At 40.6% G+C, this 11,101-nt stretch overlaps 1 protein-coding gene across 1 annotated transcript in view; it reads right to left on the bottom strand.

Moving 5' to 3' along the window:
- Positions 1-476: 476 nt before the first annotated feature.
- Positions 477-11,101, bottom strand: part of LOC121862154 (sodium-dependent neutral amino acid transporter B(0)AT3-like) — a 13,676-nt gene continuing 3,051 nt past the window's right edge. The window contains exons 2-14 of the mRNA XM_042360224.1: positions 9,330-10,605; positions 8,766-8,928; positions 8,352-8,575; positions 7,828-8,079; positions 6,883-6,993; positions 6,349-6,550; positions 5,646-5,806; positions 5,243-5,444; positions 4,835-4,994; positions 4,385-4,529; positions 4,101-4,219; positions 3,766-3,913; positions 477-3,487 (exon numbers count right to left, since the gene is read on the bottom strand). Coding sequence (XP_042216158.1) covers positions 3,176-3,487; positions 3,766-3,913; positions 4,101-4,219; positions 4,385-4,529; positions 4,835-4,994; positions 5,243-5,444; positions 5,646-5,806; positions 6,349-6,550; positions 6,883-6,993; positions 7,828-8,079; positions 8,352-8,575; positions 8,766-8,928; positions 9,330-9,515 — 2,385 coding nt within the window. The 5' untranslated portion in view covers positions 9,516-10,605 and the 3' untranslated portion in view covers positions 477-3,175. The remainder of the gene's footprint in view (positions 3,488-3,765; positions 3,914-4,100; positions 4,220-4,384; positions 4,530-4,834; positions 4,995-5,242; positions 5,445-5,645; positions 5,807-6,348; positions 6,551-6,882; positions 6,994-7,827; positions 8,080-8,351; positions 8,576-8,765; positions 8,929-9,329; positions 10,606-11,101) is intronic.

Here is an 11,101-nt window from a genome sequence, read left to right as displayed (position 1 = left end):
TTTGGAAGACTTGATCAATGGGTAATTATGTCTGATCAATGGGTAATTATGTCTGATCAATGGTTTGGAAGACCTGATCAATGGGTAATTATGGCTGATCAATGGTTTGGAAGACTTGATCAATGGGTAATTATGTCTGATCAATGGTTTGGAAGACCTGATCAATGGGTAATTATGGCTGATCAATGGTTTGGAAGACTTGATCAATGGGTAATTATGTCTGATCAATGGTTTGGAAGACCTGATCAATGGGTAATTATGGCTGATCAATGGTTTGGAAGACTTGATCAATGGGTAATTATGTCTGATCAATGGTTAGGAAGACTTGATCATTGGGTAAGTATGTCTGATCAGTGTCTAGGAAGACTTGGAATTATGTGTGATCAGTTTAATGTCTGATCACTGCTCGGGAAAAAAAAATCAGTTCATCAATTAACAGAAAAATGTCGTAATACAATATTTCCTCCTAATTATTGTAGGAAGACTTTTAAGACATATGTCTGATCAATGATTCGGAAGACTTGGAATTATGTCTGATCATTGATTAAGAAGACTGGATTTCATTTGATCAACCATGACTGAGTGGTATATAGGAAGACATGAATCTATGTCTGATCAGGTTATGTACGTAACAAGACTTGAAAATGTGTCTGATTAGTACACAGGAAGACTGGATAACCATGTCTGAACGATTCCCTGCATGGCTTGGAGTTATGTCTGATTACTACACAGAACCACGAATTATGTCTGACCATTGCACAGGACTTTATGTCTGATCAGTGTACAATAATATTTTGAACTATGTCTGATGACTAGGGAAGACTAGAGGAGGTGTTGAGACATTACAGGAAGACATATGGTGTTATTGGTCATTTAGATGTGACGTGAAGCTCGAATCTTTGGGAGGCAGACAGACATATGGCTGATGTACCCCCGAGGAAGACATGATACGAGACTTCATCTGTAAGTAGTGTTTGATAACGATATCTGATCAGTATGACGTTGTCTGATCACTATAAGTATGTCTGATCAGTCATGAGTAATACAAAACACTATGTCTTATGTCTGATCAACGTGACGAAGACTTGTGAAAAGGTCTAATTTCTGGAAGCATTTCGACTCAAACACTATGGCTAAGACTATGGCTAAAACTATAACTAAAACTATGGCTAACCCTATTGTCATTAATACAGTACAGGTAACAATCACTAATCACCTGTAACTTACCTGTAATACACCTGTTAGTATTGCCATTATCAACACAAGTACAGGTAACACTTGCTAATTACCTGTCATAATGTACAGGTATATGAGGCAAGATTGAGGAGTTTGGGTGTGTCCAGGTATAAGAGAGAGAGAGAGAGAGAGAGAGAGAGAGAGAGAGAGAGAGAGAGACGTTTATAGATAGTTACGAAAAGAAAGTAAGAGAAAAAAGAGAGGAAATGCAGAGATTAATGAGAAAGAGAGATAGAGAGAGAGAGAGAGAGATAATAAAGAATGTGATATGTCGACATTCCATTAAAATTATACATAACCAGCAAACAGCGGACAACAGACATATTTATACATACAACATTGTGTAAGGGAGGGGGGGGGAGGTGAAAAATAACCAGTGTTAAAAGCTTACCCCGAACAAGACCACGAAGCTAAAAATTTTCCAGACATTCGTGGTACTTCTCCAACACTGACCATCTTATGTAATACTCGGGCAGGATCTAATGGAAGCACTCACACAGACATACATACATACATACGAGCTCACTTAAATACATACATACATGCATCGAGTTTTCTATGTCTAATTTCTGTCTAAATCACAACATTTCCACAAAAATATACTTCATTAACTATTAGTATTATTAATGTTGTTTACAGTGACATGTCTACAACAGCGATTTAAATATGTCTGTCTGTATGTCTGTCTGTCTGCTCGTCTATCTGTCTGTCTGTCTGTCATTCTATACACAAGTTTCAGTATTCTTCAACTCGTTATGTTTGTTTGTTGTGTGTTTGTTTTATACACAATCATTGAATAAAAAAAAGTGATATTTTTAGATTACCTGTTAATTAGCCCTCATACCTTATTTCACCTGATGATTAACCACCCTAATGCTATACCTGGGGAGAGAGGGGTTAGGTTAGGTTAATATGAGGTAGGATAGGGTAGGGTAGGTTAGGTTAGGTTAATATGAGGTAGGACAGGGTAGGGTAGGTTAGGTTAGGTGAATATGAGGTAGGACAGGGTAGGTTTGGTTACAGTAGGGTAGGTTAGGTTAGGTTAGCATAAGGTTAAGTTAGATTGGGTTAGGTTAGATCACCATTAAGTTAAATTATCGTCGTAAGTTAAATTAGATCAGATGAAGTTAACATTTGGGTGGTTAGTCTTCAGGTGAAATAAAGTTAACCGGAGGCTCCTCAGGTAATCCAAGTACATCAATATATAGAACATCATCATAATTATCTCAGGTAACTCAAGGTAAAGGTAAGTATTAGAGGCGCCGCCATCTTTACTGTCTTAATGGAAGCTCAGTTTGATTATGCCTTTAAAAATTATAGAAATTTGTACAACTTATGGAAGCTTTGAGACTTTATGCCCTGATAATGTGTGTGTGTGTGTTTGTGTGTGTGTGTGTGTGTGTGGAGGTAAAAAAGTGTACATGCATAATAAGACCATGTAAACAACTCAAAACACACAAAAATATCTCATTGTTTACATTATAACAAACAATTAACTTTTCACAGTGACGTTATGGCAAAAAACATAAACGAATGGGGTTAATATTTCATCACTAACCCCTAAATAATATTAACCTTTGAATTATATTTTTTTTCATACACCTAAAAGCAAAACAAAATAAATATACAAAAATAAACAAGTTACTCTTAAAATAGAAAACGGAGATTATTACATTAATCAGTAATCCCTAAAAAAGAAAAGAAAATGGGTAATATTACTTTTTATCATTAACCACTAAAAAAAAAATACTAATAGTTTGATCAATAACCTTTTTGATCAGATAAACACTTCAAAAAACACCATAACAATTAATTAATAGCCCTTAAATAGAAAAATTGGTCATAATAACAATACCAATCGATAACAAATTTCTAACCCAAAAAAAAGAAAACACTAACAATATTTTGATGGGATACTCCTCTAGATTTACCAAGTCTCCTACATGCTCTTCCTATTCGTTTTCTTCTCCTTCTTCTTATTCCTTTCCTCACTCTTCCTTCTAGTTAGAGGTTTATCATCCATCTCGGTGTTGAGGAACTGATCTGTACGGCCCCCGGTAGATGGTGCTGCGTTATTGGAGGAGGAGGAGGAGGTCGTCTCGTTGAAGGGTTTGGAGGCATTCTTGGAGGTCTTGGGGGTGATATAGTTAGTGTTCTCAGATGCTCCCAGTAGAGGCAGCTGGGAGTTGTTGCTGGGTATACTGTTGACCCGTCCTCCTCCCTGTCCGTTCTGTCCCTCACCGTCTCCTGACTGTAGGTGAGGATGATGTTTTAGTCTGTATGTCTGTCTATCTGTCTCTATCTGTTTGTCTATTTATCTATCTATCATCTATCTGTCTATGTTTGTCTGTCTATCTATTTCTATCTGTCTATCTATTTTTATCTATCTATCTATCTATCTATTTTTATCTATCTATCTATCTATATCAATATGCATAATATATGATCATATTTCTGTATGATAAACATAAGGAAAGTTAAGTAGAGAGAGAGAGAGAGAGAGAGAGAGAGAGAGAGAGAGACACTCACGTTAAGAGACTCGGTAGAGACAGAGAGACACAGCAGTGCTCGCTCCAGTGCAGTAAACCTCTGTGGGGTAACATCCTGTACACTCCTCAACTCCTTCTCCGGGAAACACACTGCCTCCTCCTCCGTCAGTAGTGGGAACCCGATGGCGCTGACGAAGATAAATAGAAAACTTGTTAGTGATGTTAAATAATAGCAGTCAACCACTATTCTCGATCGCCTTAATTTCCCTAACATGTAACAATGTTATAATTGACACTGGGTACTGTGGGTATGGTATTAGATTGAATATAAATGGGCACTTGGCACTCTGAACTATGGCATAACAAGAGACTTACTTAGCTATGGGCACTATGGGTATCCACATGAGGGGTATCATTACCAGCAGGAAGGCCACGACCCATCCCCACCACGGCCACTGTCTTTCAAGACTTTCTCCGTTGTCTGAGTCCCACGCCTGAGAAAGAAAGTGAGAGAAACTTACCTGGTGTCTTGTTTATAGAGAAAAAGTTAGCTAGTCTCTTAGGGATAGTTTCTCACCAGGTAAAAACTACACCAGGTCGTTAATTATCACCAGGTAAACAATAGATTAAGAGGTACAGTATTTCGTATAGATTCTCACCAGGTAAGTGCTGCCCTCCACAATCATCTTGACTATAGAGGCGGTGAGGATGGTGACCATGAGGACTGGTGACAGCACCTTCCAGCACACCAGCCAGTAGAGTGAGGGCCGTGACCCACACATGAGTTCTACGTCACTAGCGAACCTGTTTGGTGAAGTGGAGAGTGTTGGTGATTTTGTCATTTAAGTTCAACATCAGATTAAGTTCAAGTTTTAAACGTAATTGTGCAATTCTTAACCCTGGAGACGACCCACTGAAATCTGGACACAACCTCCCTTTAAAATCCGGATAAGACCCACTTCTAAAATCCGGAAAACACCCAAGTACACCTTCAAAATCCGGACAAAACCCACTTATAATATCCGGACAAGACCCACCTTTACAATCCGGACAAGACCCACCTCTACAATCCGGACAAGACCCACCTTTACAATCCGGACAAGACCCACCTTTTAATCCCGTAGATGAAGGAGATCCCGAGACACTCAAAGAGACCGATGACCAGGAGGGGAATGTTGCCAGCGAAGGAGTCGAAGAGCTGGAACACATAGTTACCTGATCCATGGCAGAAGATTAGCGAGATGACGAAACATATGGAACACACCAGACCTGTTGAGGGGGGTGAGGAGGAGTGTTACTGGTATATACACACATACATAAACACATACACACATATATACAGTACACACATATACACACATACACCAGAGCCTGTTGAGTGATAATGATTGTTATAGTTCTTGAGGTTACTACTAATACTGTTTACATACACACATATACAGTACACATAACCCCACACACACACACCTTCCCCACCCCCAAACACACACACCCCCCCTCCCCATTCAAGCACTCACCAGACACAGCCTCCTTCCTGAGTTGAGGCAAGACTTTAAGATCAATGAGAGATGAGATGACGCCCTCCAAGGTACCGAACTGGGAGTCAGCACCGAGGGTAAACAACATTAGGAAGAACAACACAGCCCAGAGCGGTGGGAAGGGGAACTGGTTAATGGCCTCAGTGAAGATGATGAAGGCTAGACCCGTCCCTCCTGCTGACTGTAATGGTGAAGGGAGATTAGTTAGTTAAGGGTTAGGTTAGGTTTTGATGGTGGGAGATATAGTCTGTTATTTTAAATGGGCATATATAGCTTTCTGTATATATAATTTGCATATATAAACACATAGGGATGATACATACACACACACACACACACACACACACACACACATACACATACACACTCACAACACCCTCACCTTCTGCAGCTCTTCCTGTAGGTCACAGATAGGTAGGAGGGTACTGTTCCTTGCCATGATGTCTGCCAGGTCCACCCCCGGCGGCGCCTCCTCCAGAAGAGCTGCTACTGTGGCGTTCCTCTCTGCCAGGCACCTGTCATGGGTCTCGTGAGCCTTGAACCCTGTGGGGGAAATAGTGGAGGTGGTGAACTATCTCTCTGTCTCTCTGTCTCTCTCTGTATCTCTCTAACTATCTATATATTTGTATCTCTCGTGAGCCTGAGACCTTGTAGGGGAGATATTGGATGTGGTGAAGCATCTCTCTCTATCTCTCTCTCTCTCTCTGTAGGCCTTACTAGGCAACTACCATAGAGGAGAATGGGGAGAAGGAGGAGAAGACGAAGAGACGAAGGAGCAGGAGAAGGAAGAAAAGGAGGAGAAGAAGGGGGATGAATATGAGGAGAAGAAGAACAACAACAACAAGAAAAGAGAACAGGAGTCAAAACAAAAGAAAGAAAGAAAGAAAGAAATAAAGAAAGAAATAAAGAAAGAAAGAAAGAAAGAAAAGAAAAGAAAGAAAGAAAAGAAAAGAAAGAAAGAAAGAAAGAAAGAAAGAAAAGAAAGAAAGAAAGAAAGAAAAGAGAAGAAAGAAAGAAAGAAAAGAAAGAAAGAAAGAAAGAAAGAAAGCAGAAGAAAGAAGACAGAAAGCTAAACAATACATTACCTAATATAGAGAAGACAATCACACCGGCCAGCATGGAAGTAAAACAGTTGGTAATAGAGACCAACACGGCGTCCCTCAGGCAGTTGTTATTCACGGGATTATATGACCCGAAGGCGATCAGACCCCCGAAGGCGAGGCCGAGGGAGAAGAATATCTGTGTTCCAGCCTCCAGCCACACTACCGGGTCCTCAAGCTTCTCCCACTGTCGAGGAAGAGGAGGAGGAGAAGGTCGTACTTAAGCTGAGATAATAAAGTTTATAATTAAGCTTAGAGAAGGTCATACTTAAGCTGAGGGAAGGTCATACTTATGCTGAGAGAAGGTCATACTTAAACTGAGAGACCAAGCTCATACTTAAGCTAAGAGAACAAACTCATAATTAAGCTGAGAGAAGGTCATACTTAAGCTGAGAGAAGGTCGTACTTAAGCTGACATAACAAGCTCATATTCAAGCTGAGAGAACAACATCATACTTAAGCTGTGACGACAAAGTGAATACAGGTGTAAACAAATTAGTATAAGCACAGGTAACATACCTTGGGTGTAAACAGATGAGTGATGCCATCAGACATACCCCGTAGTGTGAGGCCCCGACAGAGGAAGATGATCAACACCAGATAAGGGAACACCGCCGTCACGTACACCACCTGCAGGAGAGGAACACTTCGTCAGGAACGTAACACCCTTCGTCTATAATGGTTTGGTTAGGTTAAATGATCTCTCTCTCTCTCTCTCTCTCTCTCTCTCTCTCTCTCTCTCTCTCTCTCTCTCTCTCTCTCTCTCTCTCTCTCTCTCTCTCTCTCTCTATCTATCTATCTATCTATCTATCTATCTATCTATCAATATACTTGGGCCCCAGTCCTATTAGACCCCAACTTAACTTACCCTAATCTAACCTAACTTAACCTTGCTTAACTTAATCTAATCTCTTAACTTAACCTAACCTACCCTAACTTAAATTAATCTAACCCAACTTAATCATTAGAATTGGAGCCTATTTTCTCTGGGTCTTTTTACGACTGGGGTCTATTAGGACTGGGGTCTATTAGAACTGGGGTCTATTAGAACTGGGGTCTATTAGGACTGGGGTCTATTAGGACTGGGGTCTATTAGAACTGGGGTCTATTATGACTGGGGTCTATTAGAACTGGGGTCTATTAGAACTGGGGTCTATTATGACTGGGGTCTATTAGAACTGGGGTCTATTATGACTGGGGTCTATTAGAACTGGGGTCTATTAGAACTGGGGTCTATTAGAACTGGGGTCTATTAGAACTGGGGTCAGCTGGGAAATCACAGGCAGACTGTCCTTAGGGAAAACACACAATGGTACAGCCTCTCTCTCTCTCTCTCTCTCTCTCTGTCTATCTATCTTCTATCTATCTAACTCTCTCTTTATCTATCTATCTATCTATCTATCTATCTATCTATCTATCTAACTAACTAACTAACTCTCCAACAAACTAACTATCTCCACTCACCTTACCAGAAGCCACAATGCCCTTCATGATACAGACATATATGATAAGCCAAGCGATAACCATACAGCCAGCGATCTTCCAATTAAACTCTCCAAACTGCGTACAGTCGTCGGTAATATCCAGGGCGTCGCGGTACCAGAAATACTGCGTGGGTCCAGCTCTCTCACACTCATGGGCTAGGTGTGTGTCGTTGCCTTCGTGGACTCCAATAGCATGAGGACAGTCTGACCATGGTAGAGGTGATTGGAAGCTCTGTTTTTTGGGGGGGGGAGAGAATGTGAGGTTAGTTTGGGTTTGGGTGTGTTGGGGGGCATTGGAGTGTGTTGTGGTAAAGTGTGGGTGAGTTTATGGGTGTAGGAGTGTGTTAGGGTGTAATTAAAGTGTGTTGGGGTAAAGTATAGGTGAGTTAGGGGCATTTAAGTAACTTGGCACCATAATAACAAGAAAAAACTCATAGGAAACGTAAAAAAATAAAAAATCTAAGAAAACGTACCACATCTCCAAAAGTACAGGGGGTAACTAACCTGAAACAGATAATACAGACACCAGGCAATGACAGTGTTGTAATAGAGTGCCACTGAGAAGGACACGACAGCTGAGGCGATACCCACACCTCCTAGACTGGGTGAGATCTGATGCCAAGCTCCAAGCGCACCTTTCCTGATACGCTGACCCACCGCCAACTCCAGGTAGAACAGCGGTAACCCCAAGAACGTCAACATCACGAAGTAGGGGATTAAAAACGCTCCTGTAGTGATGGATGGGTAGTTAGATTCATACATACATACATACATACATTCATCCATATATACATACATACAAATGAAACGTATTCTTCATTTTTCAGTGTATATAGTATAAGAAGTGATTAGTGATAGTATTGTGAATAATAATAATAATAGTGTTGAAATCTCTCTCTCTCTCTCTCTCTCTCTCACCTCCACCGTTCTTCTGGGCCAGGTAAGGGAATCGCCACACATTGCCCAACCCGACAGCGTACCCTATAGTAGCCAGCAGGAACTGTAGCTTACTATCCCACGACTCTCTTTCCTCCCCCTCGAACGCTGCTAATACCTCCTTCGTCGTCCCCTTCTTCGGTGCCTGTGGGGGGAAGGTCATAGAGGTCAGGTCAAGAGTGGTACTTGTAGGGTAATATAGAACAGGTTATTGGGTGTTATTACAGGTCAAGTTAGGTCATTATAGAAGCTACCTTAGGTCAATACAGCTAGATGGATAGATAAATAGATAGATAGAGCTTCAGTGATAGGACAGGTAGTAGGACAGGTAGACAGGTATATAATTAAGGAATGATTGACAACTAAAGTTTGATAGATAGATAATTAAGCCAATAGGACAGGTAGACAGATAGATAACTAAGGCTTGAAAGATAACTAAAGCTTAATAGATAGATAATTAAGCTTCAACAAATAAGACAGGTAAATAAAAAAAAAAACTCGATGAATAATTAATTAAACACCAACAGGTAAACATGAACACCTTACCTTAGGAGGGGGGGTAGTGGTAGGGGTGGTACTCTCAAAGGCTTGGTTAGTGGACCCATAATCTGGTACCTCCTCAGTTGTTGGCACCAGTCGCGCCTCTAACTCTAGTTCTAAACGATCTATTGACTTCTGTACCGATAACTCGCGGGAACTTTGTCTCCTGATTAACTGTGATACGTTAGCCATCTTGGTAGGGCGGGGGGGGGGGGGGTCTTTTTCTGGGGGTTCTGAGTGTGTTTGTTTGTTTGTTTGGCGTTCTTATGGGAGTTCTTAGTATTTGTTTGTCTCTGGCGTTCTCACTTAGGTTCTATATAAAGTGTTTTTCATATATGGAGTTCTCAAAGGTAATGCTATTTAATGGAATTCTCTCGCGTTCTCATCATATATAATTTCATATATATATATTCTCTTTATCCGTATATGATATTTGAGCGTTCTCTTCCTGCGTTTACAATTCTTACAAGCTTTTATATTTCCCTAGATATTAAGTTCTATTCTGCGTTCTCGTAGTCATTTATATATATCCAGAACTCTTTTTATCTTATATGGAAGTTCTCAGCGTTCACACATAAATAGGGATTGAATTCTTCCGTTTTAACTATATGGAGAGTTTTATAGCGTTCTTTTATGTAGTGTTATCCGTATATAGAGTTCTGTTGCGTTCTTTTTACTCTCACACGATGTTAAGTTCTTTTTTATCTGGGTTTAGAACGTGTTTTTTTCTGTTTTTTGCGTTCACTGTTTTTGTTTTGTTGTGGAGCGTTTTTTGGAGTTTTATTACGTTCACTCAGTGTTTTTGTGAAGCGTTTTTTCGTGTTTTTTTAATTCTTCGTTTGTAATTCCTCTCGTTTATTGGTTTATTAAGTTTATTTCTGTTTTATTTGGTTTATTTCAGTTTTTTTAATGTGTTTTAATTCACTTTCAATGACATATTGGGATTAGCGAAGCATAGATACTCACTCAATGATCAGCGAATCTTATACTAACTTGTATACACACTGGTCGATTAGCGAATCACGGTACATAGTCGTCGATCAGCCAATCATGACGGACGTTCTCTTGGTGATTAGCGAATCTTTGTACACACACACACACTGGTCGATTAGCGAATCATGGTACATACAGTCGTCGATCAGCAAATCGTGGACGCGCTCTCTCTCAGTGATCAGTCAATTAGGGATACTCTTTCTCTGTGATTAGCGAATCATACACGTAGGATTGGAAGATGTGGCGAGGTGAACATCATCCTGGATTGGAAGCCTGGCGCGTTCATCACCTGGTAACAGAGAACAGGTGTTAGTGATTAGTGACAGACAGACAGTGACAGAGAAGAACAAAGAGAGAGAGAGAGAATAATTGAGAGAGAGAGAGAGAGAGAGAGAGAGAGAGAGAGAGGCGTGTCGGGAGTAGTAATTAAAGTATCTGTCGTAAAATGTAAGCTTCTTGTGGAGTAAGTCTCTCTCTCTCTCTCTCTCTCTCTCTCTCTCTCTCTCTCTCTCTCTCCTCTCTCTCTCTCTCTCTCTCCTCCTTCTCCTTATTTCTCTCTTTTTCATATTTTCTCCTTCTTTCTCCGTCTTCTACTATCTCCTCCCCTCTACCTTCCTTCTCTCTCCCTCTTCCTCCTTCACCCTTACTTTCTCACTCTCCCTCTCATATTCTCCCTTCCCCCTCACTCTCCCTCCCATCCTCTCCCTTCATCCTCCCTCTCATTATCTCATTTCACTCTCCCTCTCATTCTCACCCTTCTCCTCCCTCTTATTCTCTCCCTTCAC

This window comes from Homarus americanus, unplaced genomic scaffold (assembly GCF_018991925.1).
Source record: "Homarus americanus isolate GMGI-L3 unplaced genomic scaffold, GMGI_Hamer_2.0 scaffold25013, whole genome shotgun sequence".
Classification (NCBI taxonomy): domain Eukaryota; kingdom Metazoa; phylum Arthropoda; class Malacostraca; order Decapoda; family Nephropidae; genus Homarus; species Homarus americanus.
Note: the sequence above shows the minus strand (reverse complement) of the source record. Positions and strands in the feature narration are given on the sequence as shown.